General features: G+C 31.8%; 2 protein-coding genes across 4 annotated transcripts; one reads left to right on the top strand and one right to left on the bottom strand.

Moving 5' to 3' along the window:
* Window positions 1-14,356: 14,356 nt before the first annotated feature.
* Window positions 14,357-21,135, bottom strand: LOC126694361 (mitochondrial import inner membrane translocase subunit TIM50). Of its 3 annotated transcripts, none has more exons than XR_007645748.1 (11): window positions 20,725-21,135; window positions 19,643-19,731; window positions 19,372-19,408; window positions 18,144-18,205; window positions 17,924-18,037; window positions 17,497-17,601; window positions 17,280-17,378; window positions 15,574-15,733; window positions 15,340-15,442; window positions 15,063-15,201; window positions 14,357-14,535 (listed from the first exon to the last, which is right to left on the bottom strand). XR_007645748.1 is itself a non-coding variant. In XM_050390596.1 (10 exons), exons 1-10 carry the CDS (start codon window positions 21,035-21,037, stop codon window positions 15,156-15,158), a joined length of 1,128 nt encoding a protein of 375 aa, XP_050246553.1. In that variant the 5' UTR covers window positions 21,038-21,135; the 3' UTR covers window positions 14,598-15,155. The 3 variants fall into 3 exon arrangements, 1 of the variants encoding a protein (XP_050246553.1); XR_007645747.1 differs by lacking the exon at window positions 14,357-14,535 and adding an exon at window positions 14,598-14,908; XM_050390596.1 differs by lacking the exon at window positions 14,357-14,535 and having other exon boundaries at window positions 14,598-15,201.
* A 285-nt stretch (window positions 21,136-21,420) lies between these two features.
* LOC126694362 (uncharacterized) lies at window positions 21,421-23,360 on the top strand. The gene is made up of 2 exons (XM_050390597.1): window positions 21,421-21,535; window positions 22,791-23,360. Exons 1-2 carry the CDS (start codon window positions 21,508-21,510, stop codon window positions 23,135-23,137), a joined length of 375 nt encoding a protein of 124 aa, XP_050246554.1. The 5' UTR covers window positions 21,421-21,507; the 3' UTR covers window positions 23,138-23,360.
* The last annotated feature ends 4,077 nt before the right edge of the window (window positions 23,361-27,437 follow it).

The following is a 27,437-nucleotide window of genomic DNA, read 5'->3' as shown; positions in this document are numbered from 1 at the left end:
AAAATCATACAAATAGTAATGGCAGATAAAAATAATCCAAGAAAGATGGAGATGACTCTTTGGATTGCAATTGGTTTTTTCATAATGGGATATTCTAAGTGTAATCATCTATATCTTTCAAAGAGCCCTAAATCGGGTAGTTATAGACAGCCAAAATTCTCAATGCATACTTTAGTTCCTAATTAATTCACTCTTATCCACCTCATTGATCACACTCACTAGCTCCATACATTTGTAAAATGAGAAGCCACTTCAATTGCACGTTTGGTCACGCCACCCCCCCCCCCCCCCCCCCCCTTTTTCTCTCTCTCCAAAATAAAACCTAAAAGACCATTAATATACATTGTATAAAATAAATTTTACATGATGAAAAAATCCAATTATGATATAAACTGAACTCTTTTATTTGTCTAAGCCCGAATCGGGTCAGACTGGAGTCCAGCAACCTAACACCTAGACTAGGCCAGGTGTTTAATTGGATTGCTTTTGTAGAGGACCTGGTTAGTCCCAGGAAGTTTGTGGTGAACCATGTAACCCAATTGGGTTTATATCACTTACCTGGATATTTGTGAATTTTGTAAATTGCATCTATAGATCCACTCTATTTACTTATTTATTATTTAATGTATGATCATATTATAATTTAAGGAGGAAAAAACCTAAAGTAGAAAAAAAAAATGCACTACTCTACCATTTGCATGTCGTGCCCTTGTCTAAGAGTTCCATATCATTAAAAGACTACTATGTTATTATTGTTTTATCACTTTTCATTTTTCAACCTTTGTGATTATGCCTAAGTTTTTTGCTCCTGATCAGTTTTCACTTTCAGTCGTAGCCCATAGGTACGTATATCGGTTTATGTTTCAGTTTTACAACTCCAGGTTTTTTAGGCTTTCAGCCTTTAAGAGGTTTTTCTTTTATTATGTTTAATGTTTTTGTCATGTAGTGTGAGTGTGCGATCAGCATCTTTTGAGAATTTTATTGTTATGTTCGTTTATTGCGTTAGTTGATTTGATCTCATAATTATTTATACATATATATATATATGTATATATATATTTTTTGAGAGAGAGAGAGTTTCAACTTAAATTCTTTATATTTGACCCTGCAATTCAACTAGTGACTTGGTTTCTTAAAATAAAATAAAATAAATAAAAAACCGTGACCCCAGTGTTGAACTAGTAATCCAATGACTTCGCTTATAGACTATGTCAACGTCTGGTTCAAGTATAATAATTATGCTTATTAAGAGAATTTTTTTTGAAAGTTTTAACCTATGGTGTAGGTCCCCTTCTGATGATAGCTTTTTATAATTAGACCAAAACACCGATTGGTTTTTGGTGTAGACAGGGATTGAACCTTAGATTTCTTATTCAACCATTAGAGATTTTACCAGTTGAATGCATATATTACATTAAATGCATTATATTTTTTGAATAAAAATATAGTTTTCTAAAATTAATTTCTCTAATTTAAACTATTAGCACTGTACCCAGTTAATTTTCCAAAAAGACGCAAATCTTGAGATATCCAAATTTAGATAAAGATTCCACAAAAGGAGAAACACCAGTGCACATAAGCTAATACACACAAATTTGCTCAAATTTGTGTATTAGCTTATGTATAATAGACACAACTCTTCAATGAAAATATGACTAATGGAGTGTGCCTGGCAGCCAGCATGCTCTTTCACCGGTGTGATTTCTCACGGCTGCCGGCAGTCTCGTTGAGTATGTAAGTGTCACATTCGTGATTGCTGATTCTTAGTTCAAGGTTCACAGCAATTAGTGCTCCAATGTCCCAACGCCATGGCATGTCTGCAGCGCTACATAATTTTTAATGGGTTAATTTCATTGCACCCACTTATTAGGAGTTGGAACAAATTCGGTTTCTTATCAAAAGTTATACTTTACACGCACATGAATTTTAATTCTTTCATAAAAGTTAACCCCAGATCATTTAAAATTAAATTGTTCATGTGGATCACACTTTTTGAAAATTAAACTCAGAAAGCAAAATTACAACCTCATATGTTGGCAAGGAATAACTTTTCAAATCATAATTAGACGAATCCAATCCAATCCAATCCATGTGTTGGCAAAGTATAATGAACCTTAAAAAAAAAATTGTTTTGCTTGTAAAAGATTCGAATTAGTTTGTAATTTTTCATAACCGACCCTATAACTATAGGCACTAAGTTTTGTTTATTGTTATTAATGATGTTATTGTTTTGGCTTTGGAAATTCAATTATTCACATTTCAAGAAAAAAACTTGTCAGGACTCAGGATTGTAGAAATAGTACATATTGAACTGAATCCCACCAATGTGATGGAAAATTCAACAGATCAAGTGCCAAACTCCCAATACATGTAAGCAACTTAGGTACAAACCACAAAAGGATTCAACTTTTGCACCCTTTCCATCTTTATGCACCCTTACATTGCTGCTACAAACTTGCATTTTGTTACAAGTAAATAATAGTATACACTACTTATTGCAAACAAAAGATATACACATTTTTTGTATTGAAATTGTAATTTGAAATCATGATTTCAGTTCAGAAATTGAAGTCATGATTTCAATTTAAAAGGTGTGCATCATTTCTGTTCTCCCTGTTATATTCCCTCATTGGTTTTCCATTTGTCATTTGTTGCTTTAAACTCAAATCGTTAGACAACTTCGTCCACCTCCCCAATTGATGACCCTTAGCTTATTTCTTATTAAAACATATTTCAAAACATCAACATATACTTAACAATAAAAATGAATCTTAAAATATGATTACAATATTTTTTTACGCTCATTATATATGCGCATGTATATATATATATATATATATATATGTATATGAGTTTGGTTTACATCTAGTACATTTTTAACTGGATATGTCATTTCGTTTTAAATATATAATGATAAGTGGTAGTGAGTTTTAATCCCCACATTTTATTTAGTTAGTGGGTGATGTGGTAGTTTTTCATTAAAACAAAAAGGAGATTCATTTTTAAAAAGTACTGGAAGTAAGCCAAACCCTATATATATTGGATAAAATGTATCAACATGTTTAAAATTTAGTCTAATTGAATTAATACTTCTCAAACTAAAATTTAGTAAATTATAAGATTTTGCAGAGCAATTTACATTTGAGCAAAGTGGAATATATTAAACTAGTAATTAGTTGACTTTCGCCCTATATATCATATTTTGGTCCACAAAAAATTTTGCAATCAAATATATGGGGCAACTTATCTTCATTTCCATTTAGAGTAAAAAATATTAATACACGAAAATGCTAATCTACATTTTTAGCAATAACTATTGATATCGCTTCGAATCAGTAAGGTGGATGCTCTGGCTTTGGTGGGCTACTGAACGATGGAAGGCCTACAAAAAGCAATTACGCTGTCAAAAAGGAGATCGGAGAAGACCGGCCAAACCCTCTCCGATGGCAAAGTTAGTCTCACAGGAAAGAAGTTCCAACTTTTTAGGAGTCAAGTCTCAGAATGTTCTTACCTCTCTTGGGTTCAGACCGGTCCTTTATATAGAGATCCTGGGGATGGTTATTTGTCTAATAACCTCCCCAAGATTTGTGGAAGCCAATGAGTTCGGAGTTAACTTCCTCAACGGCTACTAAAGTTGTAACCGCTAACGGAAGTTAACTCATTTGAGGGATTCATGGCAATAGTTACGGGTTTAGTAACTGCTACAAAGAGTCGAGAGTTTTATAAGTGTTGCGTATTCGTCCGTCTAGTGTATGACGATTTGGTCATCCTTGGACATCTGATGATCGTCCATGGACGACCTTCATGGACGAGTTTATCGTCCATGGGAGACTTCATTGATCAAGAGCAATATTATCGTCCATGAACATTTTTTCTTCTTCTGGGGTGATTCTTGATCCAACTTGCTCTATTGGCTCTGGACGATACCTTTGGACGAACTGGAGTTGGACTAATTTTCCACTTCCCCATCAACTATGATGATTATAAACTCGTAAAAAGGGTAATCACCATTTCTGTCTGCATGCAACACTCTCTTTGGGTTGAGGGCATTAGGACTTTAAATATTGTAAAGGATTGTATTAATGATAACTAGCATGTAACCCGTGCAAATGCATGAATGCATTTAAAATTAAACACAAATTTTATTATAAAAATATAAATAATTAGTCAAATTATTATTATTTTTTTTTGAAAAAGTTAACATAATTAGTCACATATTAAAATTCTTACCTAAATCTAATACTACATATGATCATTTTTTTTTCTAATTTTTAATAAAATTGAACATGTGATAATCATTGTTGTGTGGTGATTTTTATTGAGCACATGTGATTGGTTTTTGTTTTTTTTTTTTTTTTTAATTATAAATTTTATAATTCATTAATATTAGATTCTTAGTATTTTGCACTCATTAATTTACTTGGCACAAAAATTAAAAAAACTTAAGTGGATACATGATACTTAAGTGGAAAACTATGATGTGATCCCCACATAAATTTAAATACATGGCACAAAATTGGATAAAAATTTTAAATCCTAATCGAATGTTCTCTTATTTTACCTAGATAGATAGATAGAAGGATAGATGAAGTTAAGAAAATATAAGTTCATACGCAACCATATATATTGTTGCAATTTTTGAACATTTGGTTATTAATAAATTTGGAAAACTTTTCTCCCATTAGATAAAAAATTCAACAAACTCTACTTTGGTAAAATTCATCACTGTTGAAAACTAAAATAAGTTTGCTGGCTAGATTTTACTTTGGTGATAAGACGCTAGCTGGATTTTAATAAGTTGCGGCCTTTAACAAGTTGTGTAATTACCGCAACATCTTCCAACCAAATATTCTACTTTATCTGTTATTCTTCAGGCCTACAGACTTTACTTGACTATATATATAGTATGTAGTTGTAAAGAATAGATACACATATTGTATAAAAAGGAAAAGAACCACTTGTACTTCAGCAAATATAAAGTGGATGACCACTTCTATATAAAATCCTACATACATTTACTCTAGTCTTTACTGCTTTCCCTTTTTATTTTATAATAATCACTACCTTTAAACTATTTTCTAGCTAGTTTATTGTCAATAAATATCAAATATTTGGATACCAACAATAGACAGTGTAGAAGCCAAACGTGACAAAAGTTATTTTTTGTATTTAGTTGACATTATCTTTATTAATTTTTGTTTGTGTTTTATGAAAATAATAATAGATTTTCTGAACAACAAACTAAATTTAAACCTGAATATTTAAATAAGTGAACTTTAACATGTACCCATAAATTCAAACTTTTACAGTTACATTAAACTATAAAGTATAGTAGTACCAACTCACTAATAAGTATTTCTTATTTTTATTAATCCTATGACATATAAACATAACATTAACCATAAACATATCCTTCAAATTTAATAATGATAAATGATTTTTATGTTAATTATTTATATGTATATATATTAGCTAGTAAATATACATAATTTTTTTTAAACAATCCCGTGCATTGCATAGGTTAGCAACTAGTTAAAACATATTTCAAAAAATCAACATCTACTTAACAATAAACATGAATCTTAAAATGTGATTAAATATATATATATATATATATATATTTTTTTTTTTATGCTCATACCAACACATTTAAAATTTGGTCTAATTGTATCAATACTCATTAAACTAAAATTTTAGTAATAAAAATGATTTTACGGAGAAATTTACATTTTGAGCAAAGGGGAGCATGTTAAACCAGTAATTAGATGAATTTTGCAATATATATACACATACATATCATAGTTTGGTCCCCAAAAGGGTTTGCAACCAAATATATGAGACAACTTATCATCGTTTCTCTTGTACAGTTGATAGATAATTCCTCTTGAAAGTTGAGAGAACCAAAAGTACACAAGCGTGCTAGTTAGTAGGCACAATGCAATCCCACATGTAGAGATAAATAACAAGGTGTTAGCTCCCAAGTCTTCTATGAACACCAGACATATGATGTCACCAGCAAGTCCAAGATTTGTTGAAATGATATTTCCATTTTGTCCTTGCATTAATATTTGCATCCTAAAACAATTGACAAATTTCAATCCTGATATTTGCTGAATAATTAAAAGTAGGGAGATCTTGTTGATAAGGAGCCTAATTTTGGTGTCTCCATAAGCTATTTTCAATCTTTTGATTAGTTCAACTTTGCCTCTCCTTCTGTTCTCTTTGTTGTATTCCCTTATTAGCTCCCCATTTGTCATTTGTTGCTTTAAACTTAAATCGTTAGATAACTTCGTCCACCTCCCCAATTGTAACCCACACACTACAAGAAAAACGAGAGCTATTGCGGCGGGCATATGCATGAATGCATTTAAAATTAAACACAAATTTTATTATAAAAATATAAATAATTAGTTAAATTATTTTTTTTGAAAAAGTTAACATAATTAGTCACACATTAAAATTCTTACCTAAATCTAATACTACATATGATTATTTTTTTTTTCTAATTTTTAATAAAATTGAAGACGTGGTAATAATCATTGTTGTATGGTGATTGTTATTGAGCATATGTGATTGTTTTTTTTTTTTTTTTTTTTAATTATAAAGTTTATAATTCATTAATATTAGATTCTTAGTATTTTGCATTCATTAATTGGCACAAAATTAAAAAAAAGTTAAGTGGCTACATGACACTTAAGTGGATAACTATGATGTGGTCTCTACATAAATTTAAATACATGAAACAAAATTAGATAATAATTTCAAATCCTAATTGAATGTTCTCTTAATTTTACTTATATATATATATATATATATATATATAGATAGATAGATAGATAGATAGATAGATAGATAGATAAATAGATGAACTTAAGAAAATATAAGTTCATACGCAACTATATATATTGTTGCAATTTTTGAACATTTGGTTATTAATAAATTTGGAAAACTTTTCTCTCATTAGATAAAAAGTTCAACAAACTCTACTTTAGTAAAATTCACCACTACCTTTAAACTATTTTCTAGTTACAAAAGTAATTTTTGTATTTATTTGACATTATCTTTAATACTTTTTGTTTGTGTTTTATGAAAACAATAATAGATTTTCTGAACGACAAACTAAATTTAAACCTGAATATTTAAATAAGTGAATTTTAACATATGTACCAATAAATTCAAACTTTTACAGTTACATCAAATAATATAGTATAGAAGTACCAACTCATTAATAAGTATTTGTTATTTTTATTAATCATAGTACATATAAATATAAACATAAACATAAAATTAACTATAAACATATCCTTAAAATTTAATAATGATAAATGATTTTTTTGTTCATTATTTATATGTATATCTATTAGCTAGTAAAAACATATTTCAAAAAATCAACATCTACTTAACAATAAACATGAATCTTAAAATATGATTAAAATATATATATTTTTTATGCTCATACCAACACATTTAAAATTTGGTCTAATTGTATCAATACTCATTAAACTAAAATTTTAGTAAAATAAATGATTTTACGGAGAAATTTACATTTTGAGCAAAGTGGAGCATGTTAAACCAGTAATTAGATAAATTTCGCAACACACACACACACACACAAACATACATACATATCATAGTTTGGTCCACAAAAGGGTTTGCAACCAAATATATGGGACAACTTATCACTGTTTCCATTTAGATTAAAAACAATTGATACACAAATGCTAATTTACATTTTTTTAAACAAAAACTACGATGATTAATAATTTTCGTAAAAAAAAAATAGTCATCAATCCTGTTAACATGCAACATTCTATGGGGTTGAGAGTATTAGGACTTCTAAAATCATTAGAAATGGTCCGATGATTAGGGACATTGTTACAGAGACAAGTTTATGAAAATATAAGTGCATACTCAAGCGTATATATTGTTGCAATTTCTGAACATTTGGTTATTAACAAATTCGGTAAAATTTTCTTGTATCAGATAAAAAGTTAGACTTTACTTTGGTAAAATTCACCACAACCTTTAAACTTTTTTTTTTTTTTTTTTTTGGCTGAATAAAAAACTACCTTTAAACTATTTTCTAGTTTTACTGTCAAGAAATATCAAATATTTGGATACCAATAACGGATAGTGTAGAAGCCAAATGTGACAAAATTAATGACAAAGTTTGGCTACAATTTGCATAATATTTTTTTATTAATTTTAATTTTGTTAAATTTGCTATTGGATTACATTTTACTCTCTTCATGCTTGAAAGTTACCAAAATATCAAAGATCAATAGATATGTCATTAATAAAATGTTTAAATTTCAAGTTTTTAGAATATAAAATTATGCACAAAAATAAGTTTATAGATTGAATAGTAAATAACATTTTATTGGAATGGAATTTGACGTGTTTGTGAAGAACATAAAGAATTAGCAATCCAATAGTTGCAATTTTAAAATATGTAGTCATATTAATTTTTTTAGTGAGAATTGTAGCCATTGGCTACAAATTAGTTTGTAGATAAACAATCTTATTTTAAATAACATATATATTTAATTGATATTATATAATTTCAATCTATAACGTCCGCTCCATGATGATTGCTCTCATATATATATATATATATATATATATATTTCAAATGAGGCCTAATTTTGTGCGATGCACGCATTGTTGTATTAGAACCAAAAGGTCGTTCTCGATCGAATTATAATTTTAAATGGGTGGGGGGCTCTCTAATTTAAGATATGTAAAGAAAAAATGTATAAGTTTCGCATGATTAGATCATGCAAAACTCTTTTTCTTCTTATTAGAGATATTATGAGAATGAACCTACTATTGAAATCTAATGAGGTCAAATCAAATTAAAGAAAAAAGAAAAGGAAAAGTAATAAAGTTAAGTTAAAGGTCATTCTTTGTTCAAAAATACACAATATATTCGATACTATATATATATATATATATATATTTCAATTGAGGTCTAATTTTACGCCATGTGTCCTATTTAATATTTTAACTTTTTGTGCCAAGTTAATTACTTATTGAAAAAAAATGAAGAGTCCAATATTAAATGAATCATATATTAAAAAAACCAATCATACACCTAATCTAATCATTTTATTGTATAAATACCTATGATCTAAACCACCTTAAGGTTGATCTTTGGATAATATGTGGCATTTCATTGACCATGTAGTTTGTTAGAATTGGCATGTGCATAATTGATAAATTTCGTTTTAGTATTAAAAAAATGATAAATATTTTTTATTGACCAAATTATAAGTATATACAAGTTAATTATGATTAAAACACCTACAAATCTTATTGTATGTAGAATTGTATCCGCACTAAGTTTTACTCTTGCTTAGAATATAAAGATTTGTAGGTAGAGTTCAAATCCTGATTTTTTTTTGACGACCAATCGAATTAACTAGAACCCATAACATACATGCGCGCACACACACTCACTCTCTCTCTTATATATATATATATATATATATATATATACCCATTAATTTTTCAAATTTTAAGACATCCAAAAATAGAAAGAGAATTATAAAAATAGGACTAATTAATGGAACAGTACATTTTTACTAACAACTAAAAAGAGCATTAATGGAAAGTGAACGGCACGCTCTTGAACCGTGTGAATTGTGATTTCAGCTATTTGCATTCTCGTGGAATAGGCAGGTCAGTCTAGAGTGTGGAAATCTAACATCCGTGACTGATTCCTAGTTCAAGGCTCACAGCTAAAGATGTTATTAGTCTTCCAATTAGACCAAGACAATGCTAGTCAATTTCCCAAAGCCATGACACGTCTGCAATGCTACATAATTTTAATGCCTTAATTAATTTCATTGCACCCACTTATTAGGAGTTGGAATAAATTCGGTTTTTATTAAGAGTTACACTTTACACCCACATGGATTTTAATTCTTCAATAAAAGTTAACCCCAAATCATTAAAAAATTCTTCATATGGATCTTGTTTTCTGAAAATTAGACTCAGAAAACAAAATAAAATCCTCATATATATTTTAAAGTATTACTTTTCAAATCATAACTAGACGAACCCAATCCAATCCATGTGTTGGCAAAGTATAATGAACCTTTTTTTAAATATATATTGTTTTAATGCTATTGTTTTGGCTTTGAAAATTCAACCATTCACACACAACTTGTCAGAATAGTAGGAATACGACATATTGAACCCTCCGAATTTGATGGAAATTTCACCAAACCAAGTGCAAAGAAAGCAACATAAGTGCAAAGAATTCCAATAAGAAATCCACATCTGGATTGGGCCCAGAGAGACTTGTAGTGCAACATCCCAAGTCGTCTGGGACAGTGACGATTAGCCTAACACGCGGAGAAAGAATGGCTTAACAAAGAAAAAAAAAAACAGAATCTAAACCAAAAAGGCAGCATAGAGTAACCAAGAAGATATCTTATACCTCTAGCATATGTATCATTCTTCTCATATTAAAAATGGTATCTCCAGTTGTGAATACATACAGCAGGCCTCTCTCAACAGGTGGGACCCAACTATTGTGAGCACCTTGCATGTATCCAAAACATGTGATAATCATTCCTATATTTTGTCTTTATTATTATTATTTTTTGGTAAAATATATGGTGTGTCTCACATCAATATGAAGTCCACTGTGCATTAGTTTAGGTGATTAGTGGGGTTGAGGTCCTTGAGGACCCATTTGGGAATCAAAAAAAGAGACTTTCAGTCATGACCCACAAAATTTTTCGTGTACTTACAGGTGGGAAAGGGTTCCTCCACCCAAGGGTTCTTTTGCTTTTGTGGAGCTCATCATTCATATGACCTATAAAGTTGGTGCTCATTATGATCAACTCTTGGCTCCAGTCCAGTAAATAAATACTTACATTAAACCAATGTATAGTTGGTACTCATCATTCATGACCTATAGAATTGGTGCCAATTATGATAATCTCTTGGTTCCAGTCACAGAAGTAGTATACATAACAAATGGTTAAAATTCATCAAACAATGTTGATTTCTGTAAAAATTTGGTGCAGAGTATTCCTGTTGCTGGCAAGCATCACAAATAGAAAGCGGCTTTTTCAAGCAACTAAATTACAACCTCTTCTTCTGCAGGATAAACTTATGAACAAGTATGACTTCAATTGCTGTAAGCTAAAATTCTGTTTTCCCACAAGGAATAGGAATATAGATGCAAAAAAATGTGAGTCAACTACCTTGAAACAAAATTACATACTCTCTCGTCAGAATTTATATGATGCAGTTCAAAATCATTGGCTGAAATGGCTTTTGTTTGCAAGAAAATTTTCATGTTACCTTTTACATCAGTACTTTTCTTTTTACCTCAAATTGTAATCCAGTCCTACAATTCCCTTCTCTTGTTTTTACATTATCCAGGCCTCTACTTCTCCAGAAATGTCTGTGCTGTTTTTGATCTTGCATTTGCCTGCTTGACCAGTAACACGTCGTTTGAATCCTCAGTGGAAATCAGAAAACTTTAACCTGCTGATCATGCTAAAAAATCCTACCTCCCCCACCCCCCAAAAAGGGTAACCTTTTAATTCTGATAGTCTTTAGAACTTGTAAATCACCTGCATTTGCAATACTTTCAAGTCTAGTATTGAAAGATTATCACAATGGAATTTAAAGTGATAATTGATGATCTATTGACATCTGAGGACGTCCCTAGTGACACATTTGTGAAAGGTTGATAGTTCAAGCCACCCACCTATATGTTAGCAAGAAATTATATCTGGAAATTAATCTGATGTACTGATTACCTCGTGCACTTGAAGAAAGGGAGAAAAGGTTGGGGCGTTAAGGCAATTTAAATTGCAAGACTAAACTACTCACCTCTCCTGATGTTCAACTCTGCCATCTACATGACCTCAATAGGCAACTCCCAGAGGTTCATGACCATTTCATTCTGTGTCCTTTAACACTACTATTCCGCAATTTAATAGCTCACCAAGAATAACCATGTTAATCATGTTGAAACCAGGCATAGAAGTACAGAGAGATATACAAAAGTAATGTTCCAATAAATGACATGGTTAACCAAAATCCAAAATGACGGATATTTGATTATATGGCAATCCAATGTGGGTCATGATTGTTATTATGACATTGCGAAAGCGTTATGAAAACCCATATTGTAACGAACTCTGTCAAACTATGAAGGCATTTCTCTTGTCTCTCTCATAAGCAAGAGTTGAGGCACTTCAATCATTACCAGGTGGCAAAGTGCTTGAATTGACCAAAGGTTCCGAATTTCTCGACAGTTTCAACTTAGACAACTCATTGTTATTGGCGAGATTAGATCACAACCTCCAACACTGATCTCAACTCATATGTCTCTTCTCCTTTGTGTTTTCCCTGTTGGTCTTGTGTCAAACTTACCTAACATTCTCATTGGGATTTTCTCCCTACCCATACCCTCCATATCCACCACATCTCCAAACTCAAAGAGGAAATGCTTTTCCCCACTATGTGATGCCTCATGCCTCTATCCCACTCCTTTAATTCACTTCTTCATATTATACAGTACATGGTTGCATTTGACAAGTATTAATAATGGTACAAAACTTGATGTCTTGAAAATTTTATTAAAACCTTTTTTTTTTCTTCAAGCTCCCTCATCAATCGTCATAGTTCTTTGTAATAAATTTATAAGCAATGTCTATTTCGGACGCTCACCACTTTTGCATAGAAGTCACAATTTCTATGTTGAAAATCGTAAGTTGAAGTTATGTTCTTTGTTCAAAAAACAGAGTATAGTGTATGTGTAAGTGAGTGTGTGCAATAGACATTTCTTATATATAAACATTATTATAAATAGTATTAGAAGTAACGATTGATTATGACAAAAATAGGACTGACAATTACTGTACAAATACAGACATAATATAAATCAAAGATTTGGCATTGGATCCAGTATAGATGAAAAAAATGACAAATAAATATTACGCCAAATTTTTCTTTTTTACTTTTTATTACCAAAAGGTAAATAATAATAAATTTTAAACAACAAACCAATTGCTTGAATGTTTTAACAAATGAAATTCAACTATCATTCCAATGAATTTAGAAACTTTTTCTTGAAAAATCAAACTATAGGAGTATCAATTCACACTTATTATTTATTAACAAATGAAATTCAACTGTTTCTCAAAAAAAAAAAAAACTGAAGTTCAACATAGTTCCTGTTAAAATACATAAACATGTACTTAATAACAAACAGGTATCCTAAACATATGATAACAATCAATATTTTTTTATGCTCATACATATGTCTGTACTAGTTCACAAAAAGGTTTGAAACCATATATATTGGGCAATCTATTTGCATATCCGGTTAGAGTACAAAATTGATGTACATAAATACTAATTTTTTGCCTTTTCAACAAAGACTATGGCAACTCAATAAAAACCATGGCAGTTTATAAATCTCGCACAAAGGGCTGCTGTCAGGTGAGCACATGCACTTAATACGGATCGAAGGGATTTATCCTCCATAATTTCTCTCACAATGGGCGATCGTCATCAGTTCCCTCTCAACATTAAAATTTTAAAATGCACTACAGGATTAGGGGACAATGTTTAAGAAATAAGAGCTTCTTGTTGCTCACTGATAAAATAAATTCAGTCAGACCATTTTGGATCTACGGTTTAATAGCTAAGTCCGCCAGATTTTTATTATTGTGAAATGCTATTACATCATCGACTATTGCTATGATACTTCACCAATTTTCAGTGCCCCTTGGAGAATCATATTCGTTGTGATACAATTTTATATTGGTACTATTCACAAGAAATTTGGAACACGTTTTTTGGAAAATTAAACTCAAAAAGCAAAACAAAAACCTCATATTGTTGGCAAATTATAACCTTTTCAAATCAAATTAGACTAATCGAATTCAATCCTTATGTTAGCAAAGTAAAAATAACCCTTTTAAAAAAATATTTCGCACATGTAAAAGATTTCGACTAGTTTGTAAAGATTCATAACCGACCCTATAGTTTTGGGACTATTTTGTTGTTAATGATGTTATTGTTTTGGCTTCGGAAATTCAAATATTCACATGCAGCATGTCAGGCTCGTAGAAAACTACTAGGAATTTGTTGGAAAATTCATCAAACCAAGCCCCATACATTTTTTTGATAGGTACAAAGTATTCCAATATGGAACCCACATCCAATAACTTTGCCCCAAAGCTGGGTTTGCTTGGTCCAAAGAGACATGTAGTGTAACATCTCAAGTCGTCTCGGACAGTAGCTATTAGCCTTTAACATGTGGAGAAAGAGTGGCATAACCAGAAAGAAAGAGAATCTAAACCAACAAGACAGCATGGAGTGAGTGAGAAGATATTTTATTACTCCGGCATATGCATACTCCCTCTCATATTGTGTAGACGGTATCTCCTATTACCAATAAATGCAACAAGCCTCTCCCAACATGAAGTCCGCCATGCATATGATAATTAGTGGGATTGAAGACCCAATAGGGCATCAAAAAAGAGTTTCAATCATGACCTACAAAGTTAGAGCTCATTATTCATATGACCTATAAAGTTGGTGCTCATTATGATCATATCTTGGCTCCAATCCAGTAAATAATTACATTAAATCAATATATAGTTGGCACTCATCTTTCATATGACCTATAGAAGTGGTGCTCACCATGATCATCCCTTGGTTCCAGTCAAACAAAAATAATATGCATACCAAATAGGTAAAATTCATCAAACAATGTTGATTTCTGTAAAAAAAATGTTCGGGGTATTCTTGTTGCTGGCAGGCATCGTAAATAGAAACCACGTTTTTCAAGCAACTAAATTACAACCCTCTTCTTCTGCAGGTTAACCTTGTGAACAAGTAGAAACTTCAATTGCTGTAAGCCAAAATTCTGTTTCCCCACAAGGAACAGAAATATAGATGTAAAAAATGTGAGGTCAACTACTGTGAAACAAAAATACGTAGTCTCTAGTCAGAATTTATATGATGCAGTTCAAAATCATTGGCTGAAATGGCTTTGGTTTGCAAGAAAATTTGCTTGATACCTTCAATAACAGTGCCTTATACTTTTCTTCTTACCCAAAACTGGAATCCAGTCCTACAGTTTCTCCTTCACCTGTTTTTACATTATCCTGGCCTCAACGTTTCCAGAAACGACCCTGCTGTTTCTGTTCTTGCATTCGCCTGCATGACCATTAACATATCATTTGCATCATAAGTGAATATCAGATAACTTTTATTATCAGATCAAGCTAAAAAATTCTCTCTGTGAACACCCCCTCCCCCCAAAAAAAGGAAAATGAAAAAAGGATGACTTTTCACCTCTGATAGTCTTTAGAACGCCTAATGAATTCTGATGGGATTTCACACCCTTGATATGATGCCAGTACTTGTCTGATATCAGATGGACTGGTACGGGCAACAACTGCACACAAACCAACCAGGTGGTGATGCATTTTCACAAGGTCAGTGGTTTATTCAACAAACATGATAATGAAAATCACTATAAGAGTGTCTCATTATATATTATAATTACAGAAATTGAAGAATGCTTACATTCAAGAAATGGTATAAAGTCCAAAAGAGCTGTATCATCTGCATCATTCTTCTTCCATGGCTTAATAGGAACACAGTTCTCATGTTGAAGGCAACCTTCCAGTGCATGGCCACTCAAATACAGAATCTTCGCAGGATTTCTGTTAAGTTTTGAAAGATCCTACCAAGAGCAATTACATCTTATCATCTGCATTTCTCTATCTAGTCTAGCATCAGAATGAATATTGATTCACTGCTTAATGTGATTCTCTATAAGTATAACATACACAATGGATTAGTTATTAATTAATTCCATATGAATGTTATATTCGATTTTTGCAATCATTTTGCTTTAAAAAAAAAAAAAAAAACTAAGGTTGCGTTTGTGATAAGTTTATATTGGGCTGTTTCTTTTACTATGTAGCTTATTTTTGCTACTATTCATGGGTCTCCTTGCACTTTTGGATATTATTCATGAGTCTAACTGTACTATTTCAACTAACTTTTAGCTTTATCTACAGTACTTTTTGCAAAAAGTTTTCAGTTTCAGATAAATAAGTTGTTCCCAAACAGACCCTAAGTTAAAACTTAACCCTAGTTCATCTTCTTTCACAGATGAAATCTTGACCTCCAACCTATATACAGCTATCACTCAAAAAATCATCACAAGTCTAAGCTTCAAAAGGTCTGCACATGTATATAACCGTCTTACCAAGGCCAACTACAAGCAGCTGGCATAAATCTACCCCTGCAGCTGTAAGGACCCATATAACCAAAAGCATTTACTAGGACTTGTAAATCACCTGTGTTTGCAACCATACTTTTATGTATAGTATTGATAGATTACGACAAATTGAATTTGAATTGATAATTATTGATCTATTGACATCTGAGGACCTCCCTAGTAACACAATATGAGAATTTGAGAGTTCAAGCCACCGAACTATATGTTAAATCCTAATGTAATAATTACCTTGTGCACTTGAAAGAGGGAGAGAAGGTTGAAGGGTGAAGGCAATTGAGGTTACAAGACCAAACCTACTCACCTCTCCTAATATTCAACTCTGCCATCCACATGGCAGCAATAGGCAACTCTAGAAATACAGAGAGAGATCCAAATTTAATGTTCAAAGAAATGACGTGATCACGTGGTTAAGCAAGATGATTGAGACAAATCAAGGGGAGAAATTTGATTACATGGCAATCCAATTTGGCTCATAATTAAGTTATTAAGGTTGCAGCCAATTGAAATGGCAGAGGCCCAGGTTATATCATATGCATGGCAAAAACCAGGCCCAGCACCAGGCATTATCAAGTCAAACTTTAACGCCAGAAACTGTATTGATGACAATATACAACTAACAAGCTATGAATTACTCATTTTTCATCAGTTACAATTTGTTTAAGTGATATATAATATCTCATGGCTAACCATGATTACATGTTGAGAGGAAGTTTTCACTTCCAATGAAACAAATAAAAAGGAAAAAAGAGCCAATAGGCTTGTAGCTCAATTGGCACCTACCCACAAACCCAGTCTGTGTGTCACAGGTTCGACCCAACTCCCTCCTCTCACAACACCCCCCCCCCCCCCCCCCAAAAAAAAAAAAAAGGAAAAAGAAAAAAATACTTAGTATAAAAATAAGAGGAAATAGGAAAAAAGCTGAAAATTCCAAACAAATAATTTCAAATAAGAGGAAATAGGCAAAAAGCTGAAAATGCCATACTCTGTAATGCTTCCCATTCTGGTACTTAGTAGCAGCCTTAGATAGCCTATATCGTATGCAATGCTTGGGATCCAGCCTTTCAACAACAGGGTCTACAAACTGCACATACCCATAGAAAGCAGGATAAATAATTATATTTTGAGAAGAAATAATGGTAATGATTAATAACAGAAGAGCAGTGTAATGACCAACAATAGGGAATGAATAATCAGATTACCATACTCTGCTCATCAGAATACACAACAATTTCATAGAACTGAGCCAGATGTTCCAAGAAAGCATCAACTCCTGGTCTTTTGAAAGTTTGCCAGCCTTTCTCTCGCTTTACATACCACAAAGATAAAATTCTTATAAGCATTAAGCAACTTAACAAACAAATCTTTTATATATAATTGAGTATGAGAAGGATTTTAAGAGCTGAGGCACTTATATAATACAAAGAGATATGGCTAAAATGAAAAAAAAAAAAAAAAAAAAAAAAAAAAAAAAACTCATGAATCATGACATTGCATTCAGAGTAAACTAAAACTATCAAAGAATTTTAAGATAGTGCCAACCCATCTTTAATGGTTTCTTGAAGAGCTTCCATTTTTTTTTTAAGAAAAACTTTACAAAATAAAAAATAAAAAGGTTACTGGCCTCACCGTCCAATCATAATGAATTAGGGTCTCTTGTAGATCTAGAACAAGAGTAAAAACATGTTGCTCTGCGGGATGCAAATCAGGAAGAAGCTTTTCTGCATATGGTTCCGAAAAACCCTGTAATGGAGTAAGAAGAATTTGTGGTTAATAATAAGAAGGGAAACAAAAAGAATGAGAATAAGATGTGCAAGACCAAAGTCACATATGAAAACCAGGCACAAACCTGAACTTGCTCTTCAACTAGCCTCCTCAGGTCCAGGTAAAGTTCAGTTGCTTTAGCAGGCACTGAGATGTTAGAGATAAAAGGAATCAATCAGAGACAAACCTAAGCTATAATCAGACAGATTCAGCATTCAAAATCAATCAATATAGTCTTCATTCATGTCCTGCAGTCTCAAAACCAACTAGTGAAAAGTGTCAACTTAACTCTATCGAGTTTCACAATGTAGGAATGGGCACACAGCATGTGATATTTACTTCAATTCGTTCCATATGGATTCTTAACTTGGTATTAAAGTAGACAAAGAAGAAGCTAATTAGGCCCCTAATTATCGTTGATATAATGCATCTAGCTCATATGATTTTCCTCTCTCTCTCCTTTTTTTTGGGGTGGGAGCTATACTCACAACGAAATGGTGCCTACAACATGCTGAATATACTCTTCTGTAACATCATTGTTGTCAACATGACATTTACTGATTTTCTCATAGCTTTAAAACAAAAACAAAAAAATATGAAATAAGTTTCCAATCCCACAAAAATGTTAAATATCCACACAAAAATCTTGCCTTTTCACAGAAAATAGACTCCTCTAATGTGAGAAAGAACTGTAACCAATTCACATGATAAAGCTTCAACAGGCTGACATTTGCTATGGATACAATGGTAGCAAAGCATACCCAGACAACCAGCTAAGCTACTACATGCAAATGTAGTATATCTCGCAGCATAGCAAATGCCAAAAACCTACAAGAAAACTAGCATTCCTGCTGTTGCTGCTTCTGCCACTGCTAAGAAAAGTTGACTATTGACAGTGGAGATCATCCACACAGAATCTTTATACCTTGTTGTTCTAAATATGTCTTAAGCTTATAAATGTATAAGTGCATCTATCCTAAAACAATACCATTAAATTTTAAATAATAATATAAAATGATTAAATATAATCTATTAAGAGAGAATCAAAGAGCACTAAATTGAATTATGCCATAAAAATCAAAATGTGAGAGAGAGAGAGAGAGAGAGAGAGAGAGAGAGAGAGAGAGAGAGGGAACAAATAAATCAAGCAACACATTCCTGGCAGCATGATCTGAAAACTAACTCATCCAGTGACAGACAACATAACAGAAAAGAACATAAACCTCAGCTAGAGGAGTACATAAACATAACACAAGGAGAAGAAGTAATAATCTGAAAGTGACACAAACTGAAAAGTAGTTCAGGGACCCTACCTGTCATTGCAGCAGAGTACAGCAAATTTTGAAATTTCTGCACAATAAAAAGATGATGACAAAATTTCACTCTCTGATATCTCACGTAAAATTGTAAACACTAGAACCCAACAACCTCATAAGCACAGGCATCCAAACGAACACACCCACAGGCAAATGGGTTTTTTTTTTTTTTTGATAGGTAAAATATTCTAATAATTTTTTTTTTTTTTTTTAGGTAAATGGTGAAGCTACCCAATTTCAAGGGACAAAGCACTCATGAGATACTTACTTCAACAGCAGGCGCATCCTCTGCGACGGACAAATTTGCTGATGCCCGTAATGCCTTTGTCTTCTCATCTATTTCATCCGTAGTGTATGCTGCGTAATAAACCCAAAAATCTCACACTTCTCATTATCTCGTTCATCAACAAATGAATGGACCCCACTACATATTTAGCATTTACCAGCTTTTTTTTATAAGTAATAATTGCTTTATTGAAAAAAAAAAAAAAAAAAAAAAAAAAAAAAAAAAAAAAAAAAAAAAAAAACCTACTTCATTTACAATGGACACAATGAAATCTAAAGAATCACAACAACAAAAAGAAAATTGTGCAAAAAGGCTACATCTACGAATTCCACAACTAAGGTACTATTAGTGGACCCCCATGTGCAAGACTAATCAAACAAAGAACTAGTAAACATCTCTAATAACTGGGACTATGTACTTTCTGCATCCTTGAAGCATTTCCTAGCTCTTTAACCCAAAACCAAAGCAAAAATCTTTACTTCCAAAAGCAACAAAAACAAACCAAACAACCCTTTTGGGATCCAAATGACACCCCCATTATCTAATCATCATTTCATGCTCTTTTTCATTCAAAACCCAAATCACTTCTCATTAAAAAAAAAAAAAAACCACTACATTATTAGCATTCCCTAACTCCCCCAAACCAAAACCATAACCAAAATCTTTATTTCTAAAATTAACAAAATCACAAACCAAACAACCATTTTGGGACTAAAACAACTCCTCCATTCTTTAATTAATCATTTTTCAACTTAAGCATTTCTCTAAATCAGAATAAAAGAAAAGAAAAAATAAAACCCAGAGCCAAGGCAAAGCAAAAACCTTTACTTCCAAAAAAAAAAAAGCCCAACCAAACAATCCTTTTGGGCATCAAAACCACACCCCCATTATCCAATAACCATTTTTCTCAATTCTTTTCATCCAACACTACAAACAACACCTTAGCACTAAATCTAATTTACCACTTAATTAACCATTTTCTAACAATAGTAACAAACAAAAACGTAAACTTAGAAGACACTAAAACGACACCGTATAATCCAAAAAAAAAAAAAAAAACGAACCGTAGGAGGCGTAGCCGGCGGTGGCGGTGCCGCCGGTGAGAGCTCCGATGAGACCGTACTTGAGAAACCTCCAACCTTTACTGTTGCTCGAAGACTCTACAGGAGCTTGATCAGCAACAGCACCAGCATCCGCACCTTCACCACCATTCCCAGCACTAGAAGAAGCCGTAGAAGTAGCAGAAGCAACGGAAGCAGAAGAAGGCGCCAACGGCTCCTTGGGAGCCCCCGAAACGACGTCGGAGCTGAGAAAGCGAATGTACCGTTTCGACAACGAGGAGGCCAGGCGGGATCTGAGAATCAACGCCGACGACATTGGTTGAAATTTCCTAGGGTTTCGAATTTGGGGGTTTCGAGGGTTCAGCTAGGGTTTTTGGCTCAGAGAGAGAGAGAGAGTATTGGGGGTGTTTGGGAATTTGGGGGTTTTGGAGGGTTTTGAGGAGGTGTGTTTGGAAGTCGGTTTTAGATTGTTCTAGTCGGGAGTAGAATTTTCGAATTTAGAATTTCACTGTTTGTTTTTGTTTGGTTCTGGTCTTTTCTTGTTTCCGCCGACTTCAATTATTTGCTGCTGGGTTTACGGACGGTTAAATGTACCTCTATATAGAATATTCGATTTCTTAACCCCCAAGCTAGGTTTATTTCTTTTCTTTTTTTAATTGAATTCCATATTTGTAGGACTATAAATAAAAGGGTGTATTCTATTTTAGGTGCTTAATTCTCAGGATCTCACTAATCTCTCAAATCACTCTTGACACAAACAACCTTGTGTCAAGAGTGATAAACAATATGGAACTTCTACATTACATGGACACAGGTATGACTTTCGAATCTTTTTTTTTTTTTCTTTTTGCTTTTCAACGATGCCCTTTAATTCTTGATTCTATTTGATTTTTAGGATTGAATCTGGGTTAGAATTAAAAGCATGATTTGTTTGCAATTGTTTTACATGCATTTCTGTAGTTTTTCACTGATAAAAAAGCAAATATTTTGGGACCATATATAGGAACTAGGCTTGTTGAAAGAGTTTAGAGCTTGGACAAACTTCAAGGCGGTCCAAGGAATTCATCAAGAAGGGGCCAACATAAAGTTTTTTTTTTTTTTTTTTTTAATGGAGGGCCTACATAAAGTCGGTTCTAATTTCAAAATTTTTTTTTTTTTTCCTTCAACATGAATTTTAACTTTTAGATTTGGAATGGAAAAGAACATGAACCAAATTTCAAAAATCAAAAGTTATATTTTAGCCCAACACTTTAACATCTCCACTGCAACTATATGAAAGAAATAACTCTAATTTTGAATTTTACAAGTTAGAATTCTAAATTGATCAAAAACTATTCAGAATTTATTATTATGCACTTTACTGAGAATTTTCTTATCAATCGTTCCACAAACAAAGCTACCATAACTTGCATTTAATAATTGAAAAGACATGAGGCATATCATTTCGCAATCAAAATCTATCAACAATGCCTAAATAATAAATCCACCTATGGTTTTCTAGTAGTGTACTCTAGTTCTTTCTCCCACAATTATCACTTCTTTATTTATCTAAATTTCCTCACTAGAAATCATCATAACTTTTTGATTGGCGCATCTTAAAGAACCATCCATTCTAGGCTTCAATTTTTCCTCTATCACATCACTTAAATAGCTTGCTCATACCAGCACCTGTATTTTATAATACCTTCAAAATCCATAATGTGAAGCCTCTCGAAGCAACTATATTTGAAAACCATCTCAATAGCTAAAATATCCTAGCATTTTGTTAGCCTCAATATGTGGTTGTGATTTCAAAGATCAAAAGCGACTACCAACTACTGCAATTAATATGACAATGGCTTGAACTTGCCTCCACGGTAAGGATACCTCTTGCAAGTTGCAACAAAGATATTTTTTTCAAGGTCTTCACATAATTGATGCATCTATTGTAGTTTGTAGGCCATGTTCTTGATTAGCCACCTATATATATTCATGCTACCAGTAGGTTTCTCTAGCTTGTTATGAACACTTTCCTCTTAAAAGCTCCTTGAGTTATTTTGATTAATTTTTAATCTATTTTTTGACATTAGGGATGACTTCTTTGAAATGGTTTATAAGCTATGCATTTACACAAGTATTGGGGCTTGTGGACAATGGTAGCATGCAGTGCAACCACATATCAGCAAGCTCAGATGAAGGGCAGACTCAATCAAAAGACTCGAAGGAAGAAGGGATTGCCCAGATTATAGTTAGCAAGGAAGACTCTGCAAATGGGTTTGAAATGCCTCTTCATTACCCAAGGTACACAAAGGAAGATTATGAAAAGATGGAGAACTGGAAGTTGGACATGGTTCTCAAAGAATATGGACTTACTGTTAAGGGTGCTCTTGATGCAAAGAGGTCATTTGCCATTGGAACATTTGTCTGGCCAAATTAGCTTTAGTTATCTATCTTTCATTAATGATATTAGAATTCAATATGCTACGACTAAAAGATGACAGTGATTGTTATCTGTTCTACAATTAGGCTTCATATGTTATAAATTTATTTTTTGAGGGATTTTGTAGCATAGTCTGTAGGTGGTTAACTCTGGAATTTGTTGTACTTCGACTCTTTAAGTATGTATTCTAAGCTGTGATCAGAATTCAGAAGTTATCTTATACGTATAATTGGTGTGCAATTTTGATGCTAAACGACCATTCAATGCTTTGGATATTACAGTAGTTAGAAATATTAAAATCAGATTTCATATTGTAACTTTTTTGTCAAATTTTTTTTAGAAGAATTTTGTCAATCTAGATGTATCATTTTTATTTTTTATTTATGTATTAGACTAAGTGAACAGTGGGCTTTATATATATATATATATATAATTTGAAATTGATACTGATGATTCTTTAAACCTGATTTATGCTAAAACCAAACGTCTAAGTTTTCTTAAGCAAGAAGTTAGATATAAGAAGATTGCTAAACAACTTTCCAATAAATTATTACAATCCAAAATTGATAATTTTCATAAGGTATTGATTAATGATGTTTGTTCTGATATTCCCAACACTTTTTGGCATAGGAAAAAGCATATTGTTAATTTATCTTATGTTAAAGATTTTAATGAAAAGAACATTCCTACTAAGCTCGTCCCATTCAAATGAACACTAAAACTGTTGAATTTTGTAAAAAGGAAATTCATGATTTACTTGCTAAAAAACTAATTAGGAATAGCAAATTCCCCTGGTCTTATTCTGCCTTCTATGTTCAAAAAAATGTTGGAATTGAAAGAGGGGCTCCTTGTCTAGTTATCAATTACAAACCTTTGAACAAAGTTTCAGAATGGATTAGGTATCCTATCCCCAATAAGAATGACCTTGTACATAGGTTAAGTGATGCTGTCATATTCTCTAACAAAACTGCTTTCACCACTCCCTTTGGACATTATGAGTAGAATGTTATGCCTTTTGGCCTTAAGAATGCCCCTAGTGAAGTTTAGAACATTATGAATGATATCTCCTTCAGTCATTTCACCATTGTTTACATTGATGATGTCCTTGTCTATTCCAAATCCATGAATGAACATTGGAAACATTTATATACATTTCTTGATATCATCAAACATAATGGTCTTGTTGTGTCTACAAAGAAAATCAAACTATTTCAAACAAAGGTTCGTTTCCTTGGCTATAACATTTCTAAAGGACAAATTTGTCCCATTGACAGAACCATTCAGTTTGCTGATAAATTTCCTGATGTCATTATTGATAAAACGCAATTACAAAGATTCCTTGGGTCTTTGAACTACATTGTTGAGTTTTATAAGGACTTGAGGAAATAATATAAACCTCTCTTTGATCGATTAAAGAATAATCCTCCTCCCTAGTTTGATACTCATACTTCTCTTGTTAAACAAATTAAGTCTCATGTTAAAACTTTGTCTTGTCTTGGTATCCCTATTGTTAATGCTTTCAAAATTGTTGAAACTAATGCCTCTTACATTGGTCATGGAGGTATTTTGAAACAACTTATTTCACCAGACTCAACCGAACAAATTGTTCGTTTCCATTTAAGAGTCTGGAATATTGCACAAACAAATTATAGTACTATAAAAAAGAAATTTTATCTATAGTGCTATGCATCTCCAAATTTCAAAGTGATTTGCTAAATTGAAAGTTTTTGCTGCACATTGATTGCAAAAGTGCTAAATATGTTATAGAAAAAAATGTTGAAAATATTGTTTCAAAACATATTTTTGCTCGATGGCAAGCTATTTTAAGTTTATTTATTTATTTATTTTTATTTTGATATTGAATATATTAAAGATTTTTAAAATGCTATCCCTGAATTTCTTACCCATGAATTCCTTCAGTGCCACAATGGCAAGTAGAAGGTCCAAAGACAAACATCCTGGTACAAATACTACTAAATAACTTGTTAAACAAGAACCTACTTCCCCTATTAAAGGTCCAATTCCTTCAGTGCCACAATGGCAAGTAGAAGGTCCAAAGCCACTTTCTCCAAAAACTCCAATGCTTCTCAATATATTAAAAAACAATACTTCCAAAACTTGTTTTCCATAGAACCCAACAGAGCAATGATCAAAGACCCTCTTAAATTTGCTACAGATTATTTTTCCCTGTACTTCCACTAGATACCTGAACAAAATGGTAAAAATTTAAATTGTTACTCAGCTATCATGTTTCATGAAAAATCGGTCTTTATCAAATCCATACCTGATAAGATTGATAAATCAAAATTATTTACCATAGTGTTTTCATCCTCAATGTTGTTACTTAAGAAAAATGGAGACTCCGTCCTGCTTCTACAAAACCTTTACTTGGTTCAACTATTTCATATTCATACCATGATTATATTCCTGCATGGTTCAGGTTCATGCTACACCAAGATGCTACTATGACCCACTCCTGGTTTGTTAAGTTTGATAAAGATTTCAATTCTCAGCTTCCTTTGTGGTTCATCCTTTGGTGGACACAATTTAGCCCTATTACTGATATTTTTCTATGACCTCTAACTGGCTCCTTCAAGTATTTTACTTTAAATATCTTAATCTATTGTGCACTTCTGCCCCCCTTATGGTATCACTTGGATTTGTCAAAATTCACCTCTAATAAAAAGATATTGAGTAATGTTATATCCTAAGGCTAAAACCAATTTTGTAGCTAAACTTTATTATATATATATATATATATATATATATTTATATGTTTTGGTAATAATGGCATCATTTATTAAGAACTAATTATTTGGTAATCCATATAATGCAGCAAAAATTTAATTTTTTTGCTCTTTTTTATTTTATTCTAAATAGGAATTATTTAATAATTATAGTAGTTATTAAAAGACATTTACTATGGTTGTGTAAATAATAAATATATGACATCTGTATTCTAACATTAAGCATCCCTCCCTCTTGTGCAAAAATATATTCATTTTTGTTGGACTTTTTACAGCAGTTTTCAAAAGGGCTCTATTCAAAAAAGGTTGTCATTTGATTTCTGAAGAGCTGCATCTATTCACAAAACTAAGTACCAATCTAGTAGCAACATTTGTTTCATGAGAAACTTATGAAGGCATGTTTAACTATTTGCAAAGAATACAAGAAGTTGAAATGGAATAAATATTCTTATTCATTTGTTTAATGCTCTGCTAGGAGAAGATGATAGAATGACATCATATTTTAATCAATTTCTTTAAAATACCATTTTAAAAGCTATATAATTAATTTTTTTTCCTAAATTAAAATCTTCATAAATATTGAAAATTGATAACATCTTACTGTATATATAAACAGAATAGTATAAAAATAACCTTGGATACTTATATACAAAACTAAAGTGTATTAAAGAAATATTCCATTCTTTTTATTAAAAAAATGAAAATGTCATCTAGCATATATTTTCACATCCTTGTTCATGAGAGAGAGTTGTTTTGCTTGGATTAAGGAATAGCGATTATGAGTTTATGACCATTTTGGTAAGAAATAATTATTCTCCATTTTACACTCCTTTTGTTTTTGTTTTTGTTTTTTGTTTTTTTTGTTTTTTGTTTTTTTTTTTTTTGTAAAATCTTTCAAATGTAAAATGCTTTTAGTAACATTTTACATTTGAAAACATTTTTAGTAAAAGACTTTCAAGTGTTTGGTGTGACAAATAATTTTTCAAGCACAACCACCAAAATTTGTGTTTACAGTTTCCTAACCACCAAACTAGAAGCCTAGTCCGTAGGACTGGTGGCTTAGGCATTAGATGGGGGCCGGGGGGAAAGCTACTATGCGTTTTTGTAAAATGTAAATATTTTACCAAATTTTACAGTGAAACAAACATAGTAAAATACGTAAAATGTCAATGAAACAAACAGAGTGTTAAAGAATAAATATTCGCCTATTCTCGAGAAATAAATATTCCTTTTAATAAAACAAAAATTTTAACAATCAAATGGTAATTAGTAATGAATTGTTATTAAATTACAATATCTATTACAGTATATCAAACCTATCCTTAATGATAAGCATTAACACAATAAAGTCAAAGTTGCACCATAAGATGAATAAGAGATTTTTTTTTTTTTTAGGGCATAATGCCTGTTATAAAGAAAGGAAAAACCCATATGATCAATGACCCATACCACAATGGAAAAGAAGTTAACCCACAATGCTTTTCTTAGAAACAAGCCTTAAAGGCCTACTCGAGGGCATTGTTAGTTATCTTTGAGCCACATGGCCAAAC

This window comes from Quercus robur, chromosome 8 (assembly GCF_932294415.1).
Source record: "Quercus robur chromosome 8, dhQueRobu3.1, whole genome shotgun sequence".
Taxonomy (NCBI): Eukaryota; Viridiplantae; Streptophyta; class Magnoliopsida; order Fagales; family Fagaceae; genus Quercus; species Quercus robur.
The sequence above is the reverse complement of the archived record's forward strand: the minus strand, read 5'-3'. Positions and strand labels throughout refer to the sequence as shown.

Coding starts and splice junctions, on each gene's coding strand:
- LOC126694361 (XM_050390596.1), bottom strand. CDS start 21,037: ATGTCGTCGGCGTTGATTCTCAGATCCCGCCTGGCCTCCTCGTTGTCG. Junction 15,734..17,279: donor AGAATGGGAAGCATTACAGA/GTATGGCATTTT, acceptor TGCTCTTGGTAG/GATCTTTCAAAACTTAACAG. Junction 15,202..15,339: donor CGTTCTAAAGACTATCAGAG/GTGAAAAGTCAT, acceptor ATGGTCATGCAG/GCGAATGCAAGAACAGAAAC.
- LOC126694362 (XM_050390597.1), top strand. CDS start 21,508: ATGGAACTTCTACATTACATGGACACAG. Junction 21,536..22,790: donor TCTACATTACATGGACACAG/GTATGACTTTCG, acceptor TTTTGACATTAG/GGATGACTTCTTTGAAATGG.